The sequence below is a fragment of the Syngnathus typhle genome, linkage group LG4, assembly GCF_033458585.1.
Source record: "Syngnathus typhle isolate RoL2023-S1 ecotype Sweden linkage group LG4, RoL_Styp_1.0, whole genome shotgun sequence".
Classification (NCBI taxonomy): domain Eukaryota; kingdom Metazoa; phylum Chordata; class Actinopteri; order Syngnathiformes; family Syngnathidae; genus Syngnathus; species Syngnathus typhle.
In genome coordinates, this window is record NC_083741.1 from 20747509 (window position 1) to 20772344 (window position 24836).

The window sequence follows — 24836 nt, forward strand, 5'->3', positions numbered from 1 at the left end:
TGCATTCTGGTGTCCGAGACACATTGATTCAACTAAGAGAACATTACTGGATTTTGAGAGGAAGGCAGCTGGTTAAACGTCTCATTTCAGGCTGTTGCATTTGCCGAAAACTAAAGGTTACAGCAGCACAACAGATCACTGCTCCTTTGCCGCGAGACAGAGTTACTGAGTCACCTCCTTTTGAAGTCACTGGTGTAGATTTTGCAGGACCTTTGTATGTAAAAATTAAAGGGCATCAGCCTGCAAAGGCATACACTGCACTATTTACATGTGCAGTAACAAGAGCAGTACATTTAGAGTTAGTTTCGGATCAGACCACAGAAAATTTCCTATTAGCTTTAAAACGATTCATAGCAAGACGAGGGCTATGCAGGATCATTTATTCTGATAATGCTAAAACATTCAAAAGAGCGGACAAAGATTTGAAAGAGTTATGGAACACTATGAAGGAGTCAGAGCTCAGAGATTTCTTTGCAAACAAAGGAATCACTTGGAAGTTCATAGCTGAGCGAGCTGCTTGGTGGGGGGGCTTTTGGGAAAGGCTGGTGAGATCTACGAAAACTTGCTTGAAGAGGGTACTAGGGAAAGCATCCCTGAACTTTGAAGAGCTCACAACTGTACTTTCTGAGGTTGAAGCAGTGTTGAATTCTAGGCCTCTGTCCTATGTACATAGTGATGCTTTCGAACCCCAGCCACTTACTCCTTCACACTTCCTGGTTGGTAAACGCCTGACTTCCTTGCCACCAAAGACTGTTTCTGTACCAGCCCATGTGAGTACTGCCAATCGAGAGGAGCTCGGTAAAAGGTGGAAATATCGGCAGAGACTTTTGACCAGCTTTTGGAACAGCTGGCGCAGAGACTATTTGATGAACTTAAGATCAGCTCACAAGGTGGACACTCCTACCCCAACAACCCTTAAAGTAGGAGATGTGGTTTTGATTGGAGAGGATAAGATACCCAGACAGATTTGGAAAATGGGAAGAATTGTTGATGTTTTTCCAGGCAGAGATGGTCTTGTACGTTCATGCAATGTTCGCACTTCAACAGGCAGTTTATTAAGAAGACCTGTTCAGTTATTGTATCCCTTAGAGGTGTGTTAAAGATTAGCCCAAATTTATGAACATTTGTTCATCGGGCGGGAGGATGTTGTAACTTTAAGTTGCTCATCATACATTTATTGATTTGCAGGATTGGAATTTATGTGATTTTATTTTGACACACCGGAAGTGTTTTATTTCGAAGGTGTTTTTGCGGAAATAGTTTGCATTCCAACTTGTCTATTGTTATCTGAGAACAGCGTGTCTTCCTTTTCGTTCTATACAATAAAAAGAACAGAAAACGTACATAAAAGATTTTAGAGCCTCCGTCATCATTGAAGAAGCCGTCACTACGTAACATAGGTGTTCCTAATCACAGGCCACTTCATTAGGGAAAAATCATGGTCAAAGCTTAATTGAAAGTGAAAAGTGCCACACCCGCCCTCACCCCCACTTTCTGATTGGCTGGTTGATCTGTGACGTCACTCGGACACTTCATTAGGTACACCGCCATTTGTAGGTGTACCTAATCACAGGCCACTTCATTAGGGAAAAATCATGGTCAAAGCTTAATTGAAAGTGAAAAGTGCCACACCCGCCCTCACCCCCACTTTCTGATTGGCTGGTTGATTTGTGACGTCACTCGGACACTCCATTAGGTACACCGCCATTTTCAGGTGCACCTAATAACAGGCCAGTTCATTAGGGAAAATTCATAATTGAAAGTGAAAAGTGCCACACCCGCCCTCACCCCCACTTTCTGATTGGCTGTTTGATCAGTGACGTCATTCAGACACTCTATTAGGTACACAGGCATTTTCAGTGTACTCATATAACAACATAAAACACATTGTCATATATAGCAGTTAACCAAATGTCTGACTTTTATGTTTTAATTGGCGAATATAAAAACAAGGAATAAAACACCAGACAAGTTTTAACATAAATGTTTATTTAAAAATAATAATCATGTTAAAAGTCAATTTCAAACCAGCAATCTAATGTAAAATTGCAGTAGATATATTGTCTGATATTTATGTTTTAATTGGCGAATATAAAAAAAAGGAATAAAACACCAGACAAGTTTGAACATAAATGTTTATTTTTAAAAAATAATAATATTAAAAGTAAAGCTTGGCGGCCCGGTACCGAGTGACCCCCAGTGGTTGGGGACCACTAAGTGCTGTAGCCAGACAGACAAACAGACCAATCATCTCGTGCACACGCACACAGACCAGCAGCAAAGAGAGTGTTTGTCTCGTTTCATTAGAATCCAAAGAGCAGCTCTATTACTTTTGTCAGTGAGGATGTTGATGACTCTCATCTGTAGGCCAGGTCACGCGCTCTGCCAACGTGACGCAATCACAAAACGTCCAAGACAACGTTGCCCGCAATGCTAATTAGTCGCTCCCTTGACAATTGGCCACAGTTAAGCTTTAAATGGATTCTACAAGCCGCCAGTCGAACATCGTGGCCAGCGTTGTACCTGAACGTTTTCAATGAACAAAAATGAGAAAATGCCAATATGCCAGAAGGTAACCGCTCGCAGCAAACTTTTTATTGTTTGATTAGGGGGAAAGAAAAGAATAATGAACATTTAATTTTTGGAACGATGAAGCATATTTTTGATCATTTGTGCTTTCTATATTGTTTGATACTTGCTGTGTTCAGCTTTTCAAGACTTTCAAAAGTCTTGTCCTGCGATCGTCTGACATTTTCCCGTAGAAAGAAGACAAAAAGATAATGTCGCACAGTGCCATGAAAGGTGTTGACTTGTAATCTGATACTAAAGTCTGACTCTTTGAGCGAAGGGAGAATATGTCAACTTCAGTTAAAAGCGACATTAACGTGAAAATGGGTTTATTATGGTAACAATATATTTTTCTTGTTGAATCCCAAATGTTTCTCCTTTATACTGCTAAAACCATCAGGAACATTTCAGAAAACAATTATCAGGTCATCCCTACATCTATAAATGCAAGTAAGCAACAACACGGACAGACGAACGGAGATTAACCTTTATCACGCGTCCAGCGCAATGGTCAAAAATCGGACAGCTCCCCAATAGGCAACAAGCCGAGCCGCGTACGAAATACCACCGCGTTGAACCTCACAGCCCTCGTCTTTTTCAAATCAGCACCATCTTTTGTACTTCTTTTTTTCCCCCCACGTGTTCATATTCAATGGCGCCCACGGGACTGATACGACGACGCTTCAAATGCGAGGCGCCTGTTGAAGGTCAGTCTCTCTCCAGGAAGGTTTCATGTAATATTCATCAAAGAAAATGAAAGACTTGTCCAAAAATAGAAGATGTCAAATATATATGTCGACGGGAACAAAGACAACTTGAGCGTTGTTCGCTTTTCCAGCAAAGTGTCTCACAAGAGGATGATGATAAGACGATGGTGGCCCACTTGAACCAGAACATTGGTGTTATCTTTGAAAAGAAAAAAAAAAAGTAACTATTCCAAAATTCATGTAATTTTTTTTCCCCACACTCACAACAGGTGCAAAATATATTGTCACTTTACAATTCAGCTTTTTTAGCAATGGCTTAAAGCACCTCTACATTGACAGCGCCGAGAAGGCAAAGACTTTTTCGCACTGCACTTAGCACAGTGGATCAATTCATTGACTGCGTATGAGCTCCTCTCCCGCCGTGCCGTGCTGGCAGCAAACAAGGTGTTGTTGTGTTGTTTTGTTTGGGTCAGCACCTGCTTACTGAGACTTGTCTCCATGCCAGCCTGAGTCAGAGTTTTGACTTTCAACTTAGTTTTGGGAACATATTTTGATGTGTTCCAAGTTTGCCGTTAAACAAAAAGTGGAAGGTTAAAAAAAAAGGTAAGTCAATGAAGACTGGACTAAGAAATGTGTCCAACATAGATTGGCTAGAATAAAAACCCAAATAAGACTCCTTGGTTGTTCTTTTTTTTTTTCTAAACCTGAGTGGAATATCTCCAGCCTATAATTTGTGTTTGTTCAAACTGTGTATCTGGCAAAGAGCCGTGCACTGGATGAAGCTGTGTGACTTCTGCGGTTCAATGTAGCGCTATTACACGGACCCTTCCAAGCAATCAGGCCACTTGCGTTATTGATTACACCACCTCCTCTACGTTCACCACCCCCCCACCAAATCTCTCCAAAGCAAATTGCCAACAATCAAGATTTATCGCCGGCTATCTGCTATTATTATCTGTGCAAGGACGCTAACGGGGGCCTTTTTGTTGGATTAGTCATGGCTGAGGTCGTAATAACCTGCACTCCAGTGCTTAAAATGATTGCGCCGGACAATTTCTACAGAACACGGATTGATTGCCGTGCTAGACGTTTTTACATGGAGGACAGCGTGTAGTTTATTGTCTTACACTTTATGGCTCCAACCCCAAACAAATTTGAATTCCGTTCTTTAAAAAGTCTTCTTAAAATCAAACTCTGATACCGCAGTTCCTCAAGAATAAAGCCGTAATGTCGCACAAAAAACAATCAAAATTTTGCAGGAATATATTATATATATAAAAAAAAAAAATTACGAGAAAAATCCAAATTAAAAAAATATAATAAATGGAATATGCGACATGATGTTTCAATTTCATGACAACGAAAGCCTTAACTCGACAAGCACAAAGTCAGAACAACTTCCATTTCCCACATCCGCCGAGCGTGGGCTGCAGTTGTTCTCATTTTTGGCCGCTAATTGCTAAAATGATCAAAGTGCTTGGTGGGTCGCTGGTTTAGACAACAGCCCCTCCCCTGGCGGGCTATCCTGAATCCCTCGACATCGCCGTTTAGTTTGTGCGTCCTTGGACACCGACAAAGACTATCGAAGACCGTATTGTTTACACTCATCAGTCTTCAACGTGTAATCAAGATGCATTAAAGGCCCGCACACTCGCTAACGACGTTAGCCTCCTCCTCTGTGGTTATAATCCCCTTACCAAAGCCGCAAGTATCATTTATTCCCAAAGATGTCCATCCTTGGCTGAGGTGATTGCGTGTACAAGGTTGATGGGTGTTACGAGGGCCAATCAAATATGATAACAATATGTCAACTTCACAGAAGAAAATGAGCCGGCAAAAGTCAAAACAAAGGCAGCATTTTTCATTTTGGAAACGTTAACCGAGTCAATTTGGTTAAGAGCACTAAATAATTTTTAAAATTATTTTATATGGAGTCATAATAATACAATGGTTTAACTTTAAGAGTACAATCGTAAAGTCGGTTGGACGGCAAGTCAGGGAGGAAAGAGTTTTAATTGGCAAGGTTACGACAGGTGAGATGTTCCAAAATGCTGCCAGATGTTTGCAGCCAGCAAAAAGCATTAAGAGGGCTCAGTGAATTAGCGGCAGGAGCAGCTGCTCCTTCCAGATGTTGGTGACATTGGTGTTAGCCTTTGATTTCAAAAGTCGCATTTATTCACTTCAAACTCTTCACTTGGCGAGCCACGCTTACCACCCACAAAGAGAGGAAGAGTGCCAATTGAGTCGGAGATCGGTTAGAGAACTTCAAAGTAGTCTTGGTTCTACAAAGAATACTACCAGAATCAGGTCGCACGATTACGAGAGTTGAAATTTGCCCGTAATAACGTTGGTTAGGGTTAGGGTTAGGGCTTTATTTATTGAATGGGCTGAACCGTGAGAATACCGTTTTTTTCCATGTATAATGCGCAAAATTTAACTAATTTATTGTCCTAAAATCTGGGGTGCGCATTATACATGGGTGCAAAAAAAAAATCCGGATATGATACGGAGGCCGCCATTATAGATGCGCTTTCTTCTCTGCTGTTCACTTCAAACACGCTCCATACGAACACAATGCTCTCGTATCAGACGCTTGCTAGATCACCTGCTCGTTTGCTGTCTGTCACAATGTACCCTACACAAATCCGAAACATTTCTTCGCTATTGAGTATGCTAGCGCATGCGCAGTGATACTGACCGGCAGAATAACAACCGGTTGTTCCCAAAGATTATTTTTTTTTCTGAAATAATTTTACGTTCACGGACTTAAGTAGGAGTCAAAATTTGGGTGCGTATTATAGATGGGTACAGGCTTTTTTCCAGCATCAACATGCCATTTTTAGGGTGCGTATTATACATGGGGGCGCATTATACATGGAAATAAACGGTAGTTGAAAGAAAGGTCCAGTAAGTCAAAACTCACTTGGCCATTATAACTAGTGTTGTGATGACACAGTTGAAGTAAGAAAATCGACCAACTGAGAAGTTAATCAGTCAAAATAAATGGTGTTCCATTTGGGAAGTTGCATATAGGCCAAGCTGAAATTTACATTAAAATCTTAACTATGTTCTCAAAAGTTTGCGCCTTGAAAACTTTCCTAGAGGATAAAGACTTTAAAACAAATCCAGTAAGTTTCTTCAAGTCTCCACATCTGAAGATCCTTTGGGGAAACACTCGCGTAGGATGTTGGCAACACACACAAAAAAGCGACAACTCAGTCCTATACCTGGACCGAGAAAAAAGACAATTGTCGGAAATTGTCTTTTTGACGCCTATTCCTCAATGATATACAATACGGTAGATTTCCATAAATCCTGAAAGTCTCCAGTAAAGTTCCTGAAATCCTTCTTAGTTATAGTTGCAAAGTTTATCATGCAAACATGCACCTGGTTGTGCCCTCCCACAATGGCTAATGAAGACCCCAAAGGTTTGGCCTATTTACCCAGAAACACTGAATTTTAAGTAGCCAGGGCTGTGTCCAGATTTAAAAGTGGTCCAGCTTTATTTGGCCTGTTGTTGTGTTTTTCAAAGTCTCCAGCCTGCTAACATACTTCAGTGTTTGCTCCAATTTTTTTTTCGACTTTATTCAAGGTCAAGGCTTACTGCATGGGTTTGAGAAAAAAAAATTATCATTAAAACTATGAAATGGTAAGAGGAAAAAAACCCACCAATATTTAATTTTTTTACGAGGAGAAAAGGCAAGAAAAGGTTTTGTTTCATTTTACAAGAAGGTAAAGCCTAACCCTTGCCCTCAACGCTCAACCCTTACCCCAGTCCTAGCTCTAATCCTCGCCCTAACATAACCCGAACCCTAGCCCTAACCCTATAACATAACCCTAAACCTTAACGCCTGTGTTTGACTCAAACCTAATGGAATCCCTGACTCGTGTCCCGTCTGAAGAGGGAATGACACCGAGGATTATTTATTCCAGCTCATGAAGATCTGGAATGAGGTTGGTTTGTTGGCGAGGCGAAGCTGCTCTCAGGGTCCCTGAGCAGCATACAAAAACATGACGGATCACCTGTGGCCCAGCAGACACGCAGCAGCTGTTCACACCTTGTTTCATGTCACTCCTCTCTGATTCTTTTCTTTTTTGAGGACTCGCATGAAGGGTTGAGCATGACCCGCTGCTCAAAATAGATCGAGACATATTCCATCTAAATTTTGGACAGGTGGTTGTTTTTAATTCTCTACGCTTTAGCCCTTTGAGTCCTGCCCAACAACAAATGCTAAATAGTTCTATTTTAATTGGCTTATAGGTCTGATGAACTCTGCATAGCAACAAGAAGCAAATCAGTTTTCTATCTGTCAATAGGGCAGTTATATTTCCCCTTCAGCGAGGCAGTCAGTTGCCTTCTTAATTATCCAAAGGGCAGTTATGCTTAAGCCCACGAGGTCTGCCTAGCATCAAAAGGGCAGCTGTGCATTTTTTCTGGCTAATGGTCAAATTGCGCTTTCTGCCCGGAAACACCAATCAAATCATTGATTTCTTATTTGGCTTCTGGCCCAGGTCCAAATGAGTCGTCCTTCACAACATGTAGCCAATTGCTAGCTATGTTTAATGGCTAGCTGGGCAGTTAGGGGTTTAGCTTCTTAGCTCTCGGCTTTGAAATAAGTACCAAACTGCTGGTTTTATTTGGACTGTAGGGCACTTGTACTTGTGCCCCATGAACCCTTCCTAACAATATGCTGTCATTTGTCTTTTTTTTTTTTAATTGGCCTGTGGAACTTGATTTAGGCTGAGCCCTATAATGCTAACACAAGTACCCGGGTGCTAGTAGTATGCACTCTTTAATTTTTTTCCTGGCATAATTAAATGAATAGTCACGATTTGGCCGTCGTAAGGCAGCTTCAGTGAGCATCATATAATGATGCTCCTTGCTTATGATCAGCGGGGCAGAAAGAGTGTTTCTTGTTATTACTAATAGAGCGCTCCAGCTCAGCATCTTTTCAACTCACACCCAGGATTCATTACTCCAAACACTTTGACTCTGTCGCTAATTTGTCCAAGAAGGAAACGCAGACGGATGGCCCGCTCGCCCTGAATGAGCCTGGCCTAATTATGAGACCTTCATTTGTCGCGCTGCCGCACTTGTCGGCGATGCTAAATGTTGCTTTTAACTTTTGTTGATGTTGTTATTGTTGTTGTTACAATGAGGCCTGTAAAACATGGCAAGGAAGATCATTACGGACACAGTAAAGAAAAGCAAATGCTTGAAAAATACAGGAAGCATTTTTTGCTAGTACTAGCAAAACATTTTCCTGAACGTGTTGATGAATACTATTCATAAAGCAAAAAAACTGACCTTTCCCTTCGAACACTATTAATACAAACATTTTATCATAGTCATTTCAGAAAACAGATTTTTTTTTTTTATCATGATGTCCTCTGTGTAAACTTGCTAGGTAACGCGGTGACTAAGCATAGGTTTCAGTCTTGCGGCCATGAAGTCTTTCCTGCCCTATAAAAAAAAAATCGAATATAGGACGCACTGATTCAATCGGACAGCTGCAGCTTACTTCTGCTCGGCTGCGCTTGTCACACGCCAACAAACCTGCAGCAGCAAAACAAAACAAAATGATATCACTTTGATCACCTGAGGGAAAAAAAACAATACGCACTAGGCAAGCGTCAGTCAAGACTGTTCGGCAAAGCTAAGGCTAGCAGAGAATTGACCCTTAGTGACTGGACCCTACACTCTTCCATAAGTGGGTCAAAAATGTCCCATCTTAGAATCAATGTGTTTTTACGTCATTTTTCTCATTTTTCAAATCAGATAAAAGTCAGGATGAAAAAGGAATGATAAGATTCTTGAAGAAGATGAATATGTTCAGCCACAAAGGTTGGATATCCAACGCAGCGCCGTGCGCCCGCCCGGGTCGCTGAGCTCGAACAACGATAACAGATGCTGGCTGACAGGCGGCACCATTCGTCACTTTAGCGTGGAAGCCAAAAAGGCTACCGCGTGTCATTCTAAGTCAGCGTCAAGGAAGAAAGAAGACATCCAAACATTGCAATGTTTGGCAAACTCCGGCCGTGTCACTTACGACAAGTCATATGTGTAAATTGTCATTTTCTTCATATTGTTAATATTTTGACAGCATACGAGAACATTTACAGTATCCACACAATGAGCTTAACTGAGCTTACTTAAATAAAAAAAGGGCTATCTGTGTCATCAACATTAAACAACTACGCTGACAGCTAATTGGAGTTCAAATAATATATCAGTGATATCAGTAATATCGGTGATATCAGTGATACTTTCTGTCTCTGAAGACAACAATGACTAACTAGTTGTAAAGTTGCATGTTGATATCAGTCACATGTGATATCATGTTGATATCAGTCACATGAGATCAACATGTCTGTTCTTTTTCGATGCGCTTATGAAAATGTTTTTAGGTTTTCATAACGTAGGACATTTTTTGTAATTAGTAATATTTATGAACTAAGCTGCAGGGGGAACTTTTTTCTGAAACATCATACACATAAATAAATAAATAAATAAATAAATAAATAAATAAATAAATAAATAAATAAATAAATAAATAAATAAATAAATAAATAAATAAATAAATAAATAAATAAATAAATAAATAAATAAATAAATAAATAAATAAATAAATAAATAAATAAATAATACATGCTAAACTGAAAATTGTGCATGATTTTTGAGGTCAAACTTCAAACATGAAAATACGTAAAGAAAAAAGTACATTTACAATCATCTTCATAAGACACAAGGAAATTTAGCTCTTATCGTCTCAGCTACTCGACTTTTGCAGCATCGAGCAACTATACCAAAATGAACAGTTGGGCTGGAACACAGAAGTCCAATATTTTTTTCATTTTATTTGACAGTGTACATAAAAATTTCCGTGGATGTACCAGAGGTGTAGAGTATCTTGCTCAAGAACACATAACTCGGACAGAGATCCATCTTCCGGTTTCTGAGCAACCCGCACTACTACACAGCCTGTGGCACAATGGTAGCACAACACTGAACAATTCCATGAGCTTACAGTTGTACTATCCAAAGGATTTCCAATCATAAACACCAAGCGCTGTGTGGTAATGGTGTGTCAGGACACCCCCTCGAGTAATAGCGGCGCAGCATGGCCTCCCGTAGCGTCGGGCTTGCATTTTAGCCGCACTCTGACTTTTACGGCGCACTCCGAGGAACTACTATTTTCGCCACGTCGAGATTTAAAGCGGCGGTTGAAGTGACTCAACCGCCCGTGTAAATCTCCATATTTTACCACGCCGGCGTAAAACGCATATGCAGTTGAATTAAATGCCGTTTGGGCGCCCCCCTCTTCCACTTTGCCATTAATAAACAGCTGCGAGGGCCCCCGAGGAAGTTTGCTGAAAATGCCAAAAAGAACACCGATAGCGATAAAAAGCTCGGTCGTCTTATGATGGACTGGAATAAATGTCACACGGCCACTTCCCGTTTGCACCAATGTCAAAACGTAAACATCTCATATTGTTATTGTTTTTTTTCTCCCCCAAGTGTTCAGTGGAGAGCGATGGCTTCTGAACAACAGCGCCAAAGCACATCGCTCATGTTGACAGCGGCCCTTATTCACCTCGGTGCTCCGGGGGCTGCGGACCCCGGGCGAGACCGAGCGACTCAAGGTCGACGTTTACTCGCACAGCTCACTCGGCTCCAGACTGCTTTGCTAGCTTGGATATTTTCACCGGAACCGTTCAAAAGACTTTGGCTCAAATACAGCGAAGGAGTCCGAGAACACAACCGGGACGAAGATTCTTCCGGCTCTAGAAGTATCACATCCCATCAAATGGTGGACAACGGCAAGCGGTGGATTTGAAGCGCAGCTGCAGTCGTGTTTGATTTGCTGAAAGCTTTTTGAAAGTGTTTACAGGATGATAATAAACAAACAGGATGGAGCGGAACAACACTATCCGTCATCTTAAACATGACAGCAAACACACGCACACGCCAAATGTTCAATGTTGTCACTTGAGTTGGACAGGGAAGGTGAATTTACATTTATATGACAATCGCATTGTTCTTCAGCATAAGCTGCGGCGCTCGCTGTCGATTTGTCACTGCCCTTTTCACTCATATGAACTTGAGTCTACGTCTGCGGTGTTGTGAGTGTTGAAGGCGGAACAATAACAATGGCTAGTGAAGGCCTTTAACATTCACGTCATAAAATCACAATGAATTGAAAAGAATCCAGCAAACTTAAGGCACAGATTTATTTTTATTTTTTTTGAATCAGCCGAGCAATGGCTCGTACGTATCTCAGCCAGCATGTGAAAATAATAGATGAAAATGCAAAGTATAAGAACACAAATGACTATATGAGGAAGTGTTAGACGTGAATGGGCTTAGACGTGAGTGCGTATCGACTCGGCCTTGAGCGCTGATGAGGCTTGTGAGACGCTAATGGCAATGAATGCTTCTGATGAAATATGTCACGACTTGTATTATTTGCGGGCTGTCGCTAAGTGCTTTCCACCTCGCTCTGATTAGAAAGCCACTGGTGACCTTGCCTTACTACAGGTCATCCGCTCTCGGAGCTGCCACGGAAAAGCAATAGAAAATAAAGTGTTTTTTTTTTTAAATATTTGCATCTATCTATCTAGTATCTACCTATCTAGTATCTACCTATCTAGTATCTACCTATCTGGTATCTACCTATCTGGTATCTGGTATCTACCTATCTGGTATCTACCTATCTGGTATCTGGTATCTACCTATCTGGTATCTGGTATCTACCTATCTGGTATCTGGTATCTACCTATCTGGTATCTGGTATCTACCTATCTGGTATCTGGTATCTACCTATCTGGTATCTACTATCTGCTATCTACCTATCTGCTATCTACCTATCTGCTATCTACCTATCTGCTATCTACCTATCTGCTATCTACCTATCTGCTATCTACCTATCTGCTATCTACCTATCTGCTATCTACCTATCTACCTATCTATCTACCTATCTATCTACCTATCTATCTACCTATCTATCTACCTACCTACCCGTCCGGCTCTCTTTAGAAAGCTCCTTTGTAAAATGATTACGCGTTTTGCTATTTTTATTTTTAACACTGTTTTGACTAGAAAGTAAGAAAATAATGCTAAATCCGAAATCCCAAGAAATTGCAGGTGGTCCAGCATCCCTCCCTTCAAAAATATGAAAAATGTGTCTGCCTCACATCTATGGAAGAGGGAGGCTGGCGTCTCTGGTTTAATTCCAGCCCAGTCCCCAAAGGTGCGTCACCTTAAATGGAAAAAGCCTGACACGCTATATGAGAGGTGAGCGCTGTGCCATGCTGTCGCTCAAGTGAAAGAGAGTGTCACTGATGGAAAAGTGTGCTGAGGGAGGAGAAGAGATAACAAAAAAAAGGGGATAAATATCCCATCAGCCAGCGGCTCTGCGTTTCATTTTGCTCTGTGGACACTTTCCGCTGCTCCTTGGGTGGAATTGCTCATTGCGGCTTCCATCCAGACGATACAAAGATTTTACATTAGGACGTCGTCGAGCGGGGCACGGTCCCGCCTCGTCTTACAGGCCCGACAACAATGGCAAGACTCATCCTTCCATTTTCTGGGATTGGGTCGTCGTGTACTAACACCATCGCCCTCGGCCAACGTTGTGCATTTCGTTTTTAGTCGATGGAGCCCACCCGAGGTGAATTCAGCGGACTGGTGAGAAAAGGGCAAAGCTGGCCCAAGGGAGGTGCTTGGAACATCAAAAACAGTTGGGACCAAAATAACCCAAATATGGGTCAAAAGGGGACTGACCCAACATGGGGTCATAAGAAGAATGTCATCGAGGGCTGTCGCGTGTGGAATTTTTGTTTTCAATTTCGGAATGAGGCTAAAATATGCCTGAATGTTATCAAATCGGCATTTTCGTTTTTCCAAACGTCACCGCGACGTTCTGAGGTGTCGCAGATTATCGCGGTCCTGCAGCGGGCTCCAACGTGATCACATTAATCACAGCCATTGATTTATGATCACTCGCGCCGGAGCTTGACGTCTCTATCTATACATTCGCGAAGCTCACTTATCTGTGACGCAGAATGCGCTTTTTCACCGGCGTGGACGGAAAAGTCAATAAATATCAACGTGATAGTCGGCGGCCTCAAAAACATCGTGTTGAGCCGGTTTTGCTGCTCATAAATTATCAACAGAGAATAACACGATGACTCACAAGTCCCTCACAATGAGAGAATTTTAAGTCACTGCACTCATTTTTGCGGAAAAGAACTCAAATCATGTGAAAGATTCAAAAAGCAGCTTCACTGTGTTTCTTTTGAAAGAATCATCATTTGCCTTATTCATCCCGTGATTGAGATTCAAGTGAAGCTCTCAACTCGGGCTCCCACGAGAGCGACTCCCGAGGAGCTCAGCTAATCACATCACTTCCCGGCCAAATGAGACCTCCAGGGAAATGAGATGGCCAAATAGAACGAAAAAAAAAAAAAAGCTTTCTGGTTCCTCTTTGAACACCTTAAAGCAGCCACCATATGTGCACATCCCCACCATGTGTCAAATGAGCACGTCCGCTTGGGCTCAAAAGCAACTACAAACTGGCCATGTTGTTAATTAACAGGAAGTTTTGCCCGACAGAAAAAAAAAAAAATGGCGCTTTAAAGGCTTGTAGTGCAAGAAATATGAAGCGGGGTTTCTAACTGCGTCAAACATTTCAATTTGTAAGCGCACTTTTTTTTTTTTTTACTGGTAAACCAAATGTCCGAAAAAATTGGTTTTTACTTTTTCAACTGGGGAATTAGGAAAAACAATCACCTTGTAAAAAAAAAAAAAAAAAAAAAAAGTAAATTATTAACTGGGAAAAAGATTAAACATGATAATGATAAAAACACAAGAAAAAATGACTGGCAAAAAAATGAAAAAAAGAAATCAGCTGACAGTACAATAAAACAGTAGATTGTTAACTAGGAAAAATATTAAACATTTAAAAAAATTAAAATGATAAAACACAAAAAAATATTCCTGACAAAATGTTTTAAAAGAAATAAAAATCAGCTGGAAAAAAAGGTTAAATGAAAATAATCAGCTGGAAAAAAAAGGTTATATGAAAAAAAAATCAACTGAAAAAAATGGTTTAACTTAAAAAACAAGTCTCAGATAAATTCTAAAATGGCAGAGGTTAGCGTGCCTGACGCCGGCGAATCCAAGCGTTTGATGCCAGGCAGGTTTGATATGATAATTCCGCCATATGCCCGAGCGCTCCGCTGGGAGACAGCGACAGCTGCCTCATCTCACACTAGATCAACCTGACGGGGCAGGTGGGTGAAGGAGGTGACAGAGGGCGAGGGCACCTACTGGATGCTGAGCAACATTCAAACGAGTATCTCACACACACTATCCAGTCAATTTATCATGATTAGCGTCCAAGTTGTAGCGGTTGTACTGTACTTCACTTCATGCACACCAGGAAGATGCTCCCTTGTGGTTTCCACCAGCAAACATTTGTTTTGGTTCTTCTAATGGGGGTGGCCAGTGCAACGCCCGAGGGGGGCGCTAGTAAGACGAGCAGATGGTAATCGAAAAAATGTCTCTGTGTGGAGGGAAATTACGGGATGGTATAGAGCGGGTGTTTCAGAATTCAGAAATTTTCCGAAATCAACCACAGCTTTGCCTTGATTCAGGTTAGCTTAATGCTAGCAAATAAAGCAATAGATAGTGTGGTTTTTAATTCTTGACTTTGAATTTTGCTTTCCTAAAGTGCAATATTGTAGAGTCTTTAAAAAAATGATTTTTGGGTATGCTGAAACGGATTAACGGCTTTTCCATTCATGTCAATGAAGAAAGGCGATCTGGGAGACAAACTTCCTTTTACAGAAGAAAATATATTTGTTTTTCAAGGCACCGTGTATTATTAGCCAGGCCAGGAATGTGACTGGATTACAAATGCAATATGCAGAAGTACCACTGGTGCCAGCAGACCTGTTGTTTTGCATTTCCTATTTCCTTTTCCATGACTAATGCAATCTCTTATGTGATATTTGAATAAATCCCTTTTCCCTCCTTTGGATGCTTGTTTACAATGGGAAATCCTAAACAAAGAAGAGCAACCATCATCATCCTCGGAGAACACAAATGAGCTGCTTGAGTATTTTCTTTTTCTCGCCCTTCTTGGAATAAGAACACACACACGTACATCTGGTGGCTCATGGCTTTTTTTTTTTTTCCTCTGCCATTATGTGCTTTCAGAGGACCAACGGAGAGTCATTGGACAAACACTAGACTTCAGCAAATGGCTCAAAGACCAAAGTATATTTAGCCGTACGTCACGGGCGACGCACTCACTCGGAATGTGCGCGCCGGCTGACGTGTGTTTTGCTTTTTCATTGGCTTTGTATTGGATTGGAGATCAAAATAATTCACGATGATTATGTGGCAACATTTTTAAAGATGCTAATCATACGTACGCGGACTGGCATGCTAGTAAACACGGCAATTTTTCCTGGCTACCTATTTAAAGCACTTATATATATATAAATCCAAACCTAACTCTGAATAAAGTCAAATACTTGAAAAGGCACAAGAGTTGATCACATATTTACCGTATTTTCCGGACTATAAGGCGCACCTAAAAACCTAAAATTTTCTCAAAAGCCGACAGTGCGCCTTATAGTCCGGTGTGCTTTATATATGGACCAAATTCCTAAATTTAAACTGGCCCGAAGCATTGTGTCATGAAATCAATCCTAAGTGGCCCGCTGAAGACTATGAATCATGAATCAAAAAGACTATGGATTATTATTTTGTGATTTGTTGCGTCTGAAGTTGAAATAAAAAAGATAAAATGGAGAATGAGTTGATTTGGATTCAAAATCTCACATGATGCATTAATGGTGCGCCTTACAGTCCGGTGCGCCTTATATAAGGACAAAGTTTTAAAATGGGCCATTCATTGAAGGTGCGCCTTATAGTCCGGTGCGCCTTATAGTCCGGAAAATACGGTAAATGTGAATCGCTGCCATCTGTTGGAGTGGAATGGAATAGCACCACGCTAACAGTTTTCATCTGCCGGCCTCAGAAGCCAAGGCTGAGAAAGGTCAGCACGATCACGACCCGCATCGATTTTTTATTGTTGCTGAATGACCGAAACTTTGCGGCACCTTTCTCAAACGATGGGCTCGTTAATGTCAGTAGCGGCAAACAGCTCACTCGCTATAAATCCAATGTTCTCGCCGACTGATTAAAGCCATTTGTAACTGTATCGCTGCTGTCGCCTGTGGCGTGCACTTTGGAGGTAAAGCAGATCCATCTTGGTAAAAGCATGTTGTCCGTAGAAAACAAACCACACAAACAGGTCCCCCCCTTTCGTCTAACATGAATGCAAACATGACCAAATGGAAAATGACGTGCGGGGACGCATGTTGCAATCATGCCAGTACTTAGGCGAACATCAATAAGGCTGTTTTTATGGAGAAGATAAGTGGAGTGTGCTGGAGTTAAGGACTTGAAGTACTTGAAGAGTGATGTTTTTGTTGTCTTTGAAGAGCAATGAAGGCCTAGAACTTGTGCAGTACTACACACGTGATGTAATATTGATGTTGTTGATCTGCAAAATGAACTACCGTTTTTTTCGATGTATAATGCGCAAAATGTAACTAATTTATTGTCCTAAAATCTGGGGTGCGCATTATACATGGGTACAGTTTTTTTTTAAATTGTGAATAATAAATAAATACTTATTATATATATTATTATTGTAATAATAATAAATAATTGTGATAAATAACGAACATCACTCAAATATTGGTGATCCCGAGTCTCACATATTTCTTCGCTATCGAGTTTGCTAGCGCATGCGCAGTGATACTGACCGGCAGAATAAGATCCGGTTGTTCCCAAAGATGATCTTTTTTCTGAAATGATTTTACGTTTACAGACTAAAGTAGGAGTCAAAATTTGGGTGCGTATTATACATGGGTACAGGTTTTTTTCCAGCATCGACATGGCATTTTTAGGGTGCGTATTATACATGGGGGCGCGTTATACATGGAAAAAAACAGTACTTTAATCTGGCTGACAAGCTAGCTGCAAGGAGCTAATGTAGTAGTTGACTAAATGATGGCTGCTTCAAAGGAAATTGGTTTTGAAGACTTTTTTTTTTCTTGCACTGTATGTTCTTTTAGTAATGGAAGTAAGCTACCTTTTATTTCTGTTTTGAAATATCTTGTTTGTAAATGCTTTTTTGATGTTTACTTTACATCTTGTGAATGAAATGCAGTGTATAAATAAAGTTCCCTTGCCTAATGATGGCTTGGCAGAATGCTATAATCCCCCAAAAGCGGGCCAAAATACAATTTATTGCAGTAATTACACACGACTTATTTTTACACGCACTTCTGTCACGCATCACAAAGTAAAATGATTTCATGTCTATTTTTTGGATATTGTAAACCTGAGAGAGAGAGAGAGCGAGAGAGAGAGACGTAACGCTCACCTCGCCTCGCGTTCACCCCAAGCGTTGTCAGGCAATCCATCTTGCCAGCGATGCGCATGCACGGTGCTTACAGCTGTCTCTATTCATCTGCTCTCAGTCGGCCAACCTCTCCCTCTCATCCACCTCCTCCATTGTCTCCTTCCACCCCGCGCTGCTAATAGCAACAGAGTACTTGATTTGCCACCACATGAAACCAATGCACTTGCAAAAGAGAGAGGGAGAGACAGCAAATGAAGTGTTAGCTTTTGATGCAAGCGTGGAAATGATCCTAAAATGTCAGCTTGAATTAAAAAAAGGCAGGCAGGCAGGTGTCTTTTGGGGCGTGGGATTTTTTTTTTTGCAGGTCAACTGATGATAGACATGACAGCTCAATTGTATGTTGCCAAGCTGCATTTCAAAGAATTCCGAGAGTCCGATTTGGTGTGCTTTAATCCATATTGACAGTATTTCGGTGTCTCTTCAGGTATGGGTTAATTCTTTTTTGTGGGTCTTCTCATTATAGAAAAGCTAACTACATTTCCTGTACATACAGCTAAAAAAAAAAATGCTGTTGCTGTCAATTTTGGAAGAGGCCTTCAAACCAAGTGGCTAAATTTACGTTTAAGTTAACAGTGTTCAGAAAGTGAGGAACGAAATGCATCTGTGGCCGACCAAAGCGTGAGAACATCCAACATATACGAGACATCCACACGCCGGCTAAAATGATTGGCCCTTTAATTAATTGCATTATCATCGGTAAACACTCTCGCCGCCATCAAAAAGCCTCCTGAGAAAAGTCAGATATCATGTGATGTTGTCCCGCTCTGTTTGGCTCACTGCAGCAAAATCAACAGGCCACACTGCCACAGTGCCCCCTACTGGTCAACACAGTCATGGCAGGCATCACAAGGATGTGTTTGCTGCATGCTCAATTTCAGGGCTGTGTTTGACGGAGGGGAAAACGCTTTACACCAAAGAATGTGACTGAAATGTTAAATAGGCGAGGCTGATGTCAACAAGAGTTGAAACGATACAATAAATGAACTGGTATGGGTTTTCGGGAGTACATTTTTATGAATTGAAGCTGATATTTTGTTGCTATTTATAGATAAGGATATTGAGTCACTTGTGCGTCATTGAAAAATGATTAGGTCATTTATAAATGTCTATACTATGACGTCACAATGATTTTCTAGATTCTTATGCTTGAAATATGATTTTTGAAATTTGATCTCAAGGAAAGCTTTAACACAAAACAAAGAACTGATTGGAAGGCATCCATCACAGTAGAGTCCATCTGTTCTGCACTCATCACAGCATCAGCATCCAAACACTTGCCATACATTAGCATAGCATGCAGCAGCTAATCACAACCAATACACTCACCGTATTCATGCTCACTTCTTCAATAAAGCCCGAATTTTCATTCAATCTGAAATTTCAATCAAAAACACCTTGCATATATATATATTTTTTTTTATTAGGTGAGAGATCACTTTACATTGTTTACCATCCCCAAAGGGGGGAACATAGAACATAAATAAAACATCCTTAAAAAATATCGTAATAAATCACAAAGCAACTTTTTACATTGGATTTGTTTTATACATAAATCATATTTACATTTGTATTTTTTTACTTCACATAGACTTAAACAAGCAAGCTCTTCCATCTTTTAGTGCATTTTGCCACTAGCTCGTTGAAAACATGAGAAGAAAAAAAGGCTCTGCGGAGTCTTGATTGTCCCTTACAGGAAGTAGAAGCTCTGTTTGTCCTTCCACAATAAAGCTGCTGCCTTCTGCTCATTGTTACTTATGCATTAAAATGGGATCAATAGGTCACGGATAAAAACAAAAAAACGTCATAATCCACAGTGCCCCTTGGTGATTCCGGAGCGTTCCATTAAAGTCAGAAAGAAAAAAAAAAAGTCGCTCCAACTTCCTGTCTCCTTTTACCCGTCCTGCAGGTAACTAACAGATCAAGTCATATAAAATTATAATCTGGTTAGTGGCATTGTCCAATGTATCACACCAAATGCTTTGACTTTTTAGCTATCTGTTTATTTATTTAGTAGACACCCCCCAGAAGTCAAGGTCTTTAATCAATTTGGTAGAAAGTAAATGTCCTAAGTTTTTTTATTCTTTGGAAAAGCAGATTTTTTTTTTTAAAGTATAAAAGGACACGACATTTGACAGTTTGTGCTTTTCATTACATACTCAACACCAACTAACAGAATTAAATTCAGAGGCGGCTTAGCGGAGCAGTCGGATGGAAAAGCATCTTCAAATCACCCGATTTGGAACAGAATTTTGTTATAGTTGCTTTTTTTTAAGACAAAAAAAATGTACAGGGAAAAAAAAGTCTTTAAATCCGGTGGAAAAGATAACAGAGTTAATTAGTGATTATCTTCTATTCGGAAAACAAGGAAATGTTTTTGAATGAAATGAAATCACCAAATTTGGCAGCAGGTGATTTTTCTCTAACAATGACGCACAACGCGAATAAAACGCCGATCACAGAATTTGGATTTGCTGCCGAGTTCGTTCGTGTGGACTTAAAAAGATTGATTTGATTTTTAGATTTTGATCAGAAAAACAAGGAATGTACTTTTGGGGGGTAAAAACTTAACTGCTTTGCACATCACATTGGACAACATTCAACATGAATAAAACAAGTAACTCTGAATTTTGTTATTCAGAAAAACAAGGGAATGCTTTTTAGGGGGGGGAAGACAGAATTTGGCTAAACAGGCTTTTTGTTAGACAACCAAATGTGGATCTCGGAATTTGATCATTTTTAGATTTTGATCAGGATTTTTGTTTTGGATTTAAAGGCCCTATAGCACAAAATGCGGCAGGACTGTCAACTCTTTGGGTTGGACAAGGTTCAGCGCAAATAAAACAAGGTATGGCAACATTTTGTGACTCAATTGTATGTCTGACGTGTTTTCTTCACTCTCTTGCCACTTAAAAAAACAACCAAGATGGTCTCCTCAAGTTTGACCAAAAACAACAACAACAACAAAACGGTAAGCAAAGTGCTTGGCGCCATAACTGACGGACGCTAACGGCCAACGCTAAACACTTTTGCGATAATTCCACTGGCTGACGGTGCCCGCGACTGGCTTTTCAAAGTAAAGCGACGTGGAGTTTGTCTTCAGAGTATGCTTTCTTTCATTTTGGCATGTTTCCCTCTACGCTTTCAAATGAAATTGCTTTCTGTTCTCAGGCTGCGGCGCCCATATGGAGCTTGTTGACATTCCCGCCGTCTGTTTGCCCAGCGCCATTTGGACGCATCACGACAACTTGTGTGCGTTTGTGTGTGCACGCTCGCCAATCGCGCCAAAGAGTTTGTTCACGAGAACGAGAGGAGGTATGAAAAGATGGGGTCGAAATCAATGGCGGACATTTTGTGGTGGTTTGCTTACATGCTGCAAGTTTGGAGCAACTCTCGCGCCACCAAGACAGGGAAGTGGGTCGAACACCGACCGGCGCTTCCTGCGTGGCGAGAGGCTGCGAGGCCAAGGGAGAAAGTCTTGCCGTTGAGCGGGGATGAGGAAAGGAGGAGGATGAGAATCAGCAGAAGAAGATCTCTCCATCCAAAGGAGCCTCTGAGAGTTGCTGCGGCTCTGGAATGGACAATGTTCAAATGTTACGGACGGAAGAACAATTTACCCGCTAACCATTTATTAAATCTTTCAGTTTTGTGCTTTCTTTAAATAAAATGCGATGAATACCTTACGAATATTAATACCAAAGACACCCTCTAACTCGGACTGAGTTGTACCTGCGGCCTGTCCCTTGACCTTCTTCTTGCGCTTGTCTTTGCCTTCCTTGCCACGATTCTTGGCCAGCTGCAGCAGGCTCTTGGAGAGCTGCGTGTTGCCCTCGCCGGCCTTGGGGACGCTCGGCCCAGATGATGAGGAAGTGAAAGGGTTGAGGCCGCGCGTCTTGGCCTTGCAGCGTTGAGACGATGAAGACGAGGAGAACACGTCCGCGGGGTCCTGATCAAGAGATTGGCAGCTTCCCGCCAACTGGGACTCTTCCGAAGCGGTGGAGGGAGTCCGCTGCAAATCAACCGTCATGATGTTGCGAATGCAATCGTTCAGCCCGAGTGGCGGCGAGCGTGAATAATAACAAGTGGCACGTTTCACACGTTTCTACTTTGGTTGTTTACCTCAGCGCGTCGTAGCTCGTTCATCTTGTCGAGCTGCCTCTGCAGGGCCTCCCTGTCCTTGTCCAGCTTCCGCTGGGCGTCTCGCAGCCTCTCCAGGTCCCTCTGGTAGTCCTCCTTCCGAGTCGCCAGCTCCCGCCTGTCGTCCTCCAGCGCCCGCTGCTGCTTGGACAGACCCTCCTCCTGCAATGACGGCCGCTTCGTTTATGATACCTCCATGCATTGTACCGATACGTCGGTGAGGCTAGGAATCTCGCCGAGTCAAGTTTTCCTGTCGTTCATCTTGGACCTAACCTACCTGTGCTTTGAGCATGGCCTCCTTGTCGCCAAGAAGGCGCTCCCTGAGTTCCCACTCTTTCTCACGCCGGCGCCGCTCCTCGGCGTGCGCCGACTGCTGCCTCTGCAGTGTCGCCAGCTCCTGCCGCTGCTTTTCCAGGCTCCGCTGCTTCTCCTGTTCGATCAGCGAGCTGGGCCGCGAGGAGGGCCGTGACGACGAGCACGCCGACGGCGAACGCTCGCTCAGTGCCTGACGTTGGTCCTCTATGAAGCTGTCCTGCTGCACCACAACTGCCTGAGAAAAAAAAAAAAAAACATCAGACCTAAAGACATCGGCTTATTTCTGACAACTAGATATTTCTGTAAAAGGCACAAAAATAAAAATATGGTGTCCTACCTGCAGCGTGCTGAGCAGGAAGTGCAGGTTGGAGACGCTGTGGAGCATCTGCTGTTGGTGAATATTGACATAATCGATACATATTGATTTATAGGCGATCTACCATTTACAAAACGGACAGTGTGTCAAAGTGTCCTATGAGACGAAGCTACACAGAGGTGGAAAACGCCAACTCGGCGGGTTCCCATGTCAACGGCGGCCTGGCTAATCGGGTTAGCGACGGGAAGTGGCTTCTTTACCTCGCTGTTCCTCTTGAGCAGCTGCAGCAGGTTGGCGTTTCCTCCCTGCCGACACACGCAAAGACAAAAATCAGTGTCAACGTGCGTGCGAGTGTGGGTGCTTTTTGAGTGTCTGCGTGGGCTTGCCCTGTTGTACGAAAAAAGGAGACCGTTATGTAACACTTGCGTAACAGAGGGAGCGAAAAACGGTCAAATTGACGAGAAACCACCAAGTTACGTGGCTATTAATATTATGACGTAATCTGTGCCCGTTATTCATGACACTGCGGGCGAAAGAACGAAATAAAAGAATACACAGCTGACCAGTGTTGTCTTTTGACAAAAAAAAAAAAGGGAACAATGAAAAAAAAAAAATCATCGAAGGGATCCAAGAATAAATTCCACTCTTTGCTCAAATTATATATCGTGTCATATAGTTGCCATAATCGCTCCTCCTGGACAATAAAACGCCTCGAAAAATCCGCAGCTTTGCGTACCTTCTTCAGGACACTGTCGGATTCAGTCCTCCGCAGGTCCCTGACGGCGTCCTCGCTCTCGTCTTTGTCTCCGTCTGCAGGACGCCAGACAGACAGACGGATTAGGATCCATCTCATTAAGCGACATGAGAGGCTAATGAACATATTTTAGTGCATAATGTGGAAGTCCTTCAATGACTGCCAAATATTTTTTTCCTCCCCTCCCACATTTTCATGCAAAGCGTCGGTCCAAATGAGTCAGCGACCTTGTTTGAATTGGATGTTTACGCCGTTTGAAATGGGAGCAAGAGTGCCGCGAGTACTTTCTCTCGTCGCCCACTCGACTCGGGTAAAATGACGACGGCGCGCAAACGCTAAAACGGCATCACCTGCAACCTCGCAAGACTTGAGGAATGAATGAATGAACGGCTTTCGATGAATACTTGGCCGCCAGCAGACAGCTTAGCACCAATCAAAGCAAAGCTCCTTTTCCATATTCAAGTCAAGTCAAAAAGCAATCCAATAGAGGACTCTTCTCATATTGAATATTCCTGAGAAACCCAGCTGTCTACTCTTGCAGGTGTTTTTTTTTTTTTTTTCCCTTTGATTTTAATAGCTCAGGAAATTGCTTCCAGGGCATTTCCAACTCAAATTATCTTGAAAAAGGTGGGACCTTGAATTAATTGCGCAATAAAAAAAGGAGCAGGAGTCACTTTGTTGCTTCCCACTTGGTTGCGTGTCTGTACCTAGCACACTTACTCTTACTGAGGTGCATCTGGTGACTGTCAAAGCCGCCGAAGGTCTCGGCCCGTCGGGGCAGGCACCCCGAGCCGGGCGCTCCGCCTCCGCCGTCTTGGACGCCGGCCATCGCTCCACCCAGGCTGCTGTTCACCAGGCTCTGCAGCGTCTCCACTGTTGCACGCACACACAAGCAGACAAAAATCAATGCACGGTCAGTAAACTAATCATCCGCCTAACGGAGTTACACTCACGGTTGCCAAGCAACAACCTGTTCCACGTACTTCACATTCAAATATGTTGACGAGACTTCACCTCGGTGTGTGTGTGTGCGTCAGTAGTCACATTACTGCTGCTGCCATGTTGGCCATACGCGGTCTGTCGTGTCGAGCCACTTGGAGGGAAAACATCCGATTTTGTTGTAAGCAATGTGAAGAAAGTGAAGCGCCGTGAATAATTTCAGGACGCCTAAATTGTTGTTTAACGGGAGAAGGGGGGGGGGAGGCAAACGTGTATTTTCTTTAATCAAGTGGAAATAACGTCGGCGTGCTCGGATGAAATGAGGCGGAACGCGTGCAAAAAGCAAAAGAACCGCAGTACAAATCAAGACGTCGTCAACAGGCCTTGAATTGATGGTTTTATACGTCGACTCGCAGTGTTCGTTACCGCTAATTGCTACGGCTACATGCTAACAAACAAAGACAACCGCGAAGGAGGACGAGGCTTTCTTGTTTTTAGTACTCGGCTGTGATATGGAAAATCAGACAGAGGAAGGGTAGGGAGGGGGAGGTCAGATGGAGCAAAGAGGAGCCTGATATGATCATGCTGCCTATGCT

At 42.2% G+C, this 24836-nt stretch overlaps 1 protein-coding gene across 6 annotated transcripts in view; it reads right to left on the reverse strand.

The window, feature by feature from the left end:
• Positions 1-19182: 19182 nt before the first annotated feature.
• LOC133152287 (A-kinase anchor protein 13) overlaps positions 19183-24836 on the reverse strand; it is a 48814-nt gene continuing 43160 nt past the window's right edge. For 5 of the 6 annotated variants that reach the window (XM_061275781.1, XM_061275782.1, XM_061275776.1 and 2 more), the window contains exons 31-38: positions 24022-24174; positions 23284-23357; positions 22808-22852; positions 22569-22619; positions 22194-22466; positions 21899-22078; positions 21509-21788; positions 19183-21350 (exon numbers count right to left, since the gene is read on the reverse strand). In XM_061275781.1, the coding sequence (XP_061131765.1) occupies positions 21298-21350; positions 21509-21788; positions 21899-22078; positions 22194-22466; positions 22569-22619; positions 22808-22852; positions 23284-23357; positions 24022-24174 (1109 nt within the window). In that variant the 3' untranslated portion in view covers positions 19183-21297. The remainder of the gene's footprint in view (positions 21351-21508; positions 21789-21898; positions 22079-22193; positions 22467-22568; positions 22620-22807; positions 22853-23283; positions 23358-24021; positions 24175-24836) is intronic. The other variant, XM_061275780.1, reaches the window with a different exon arrangement.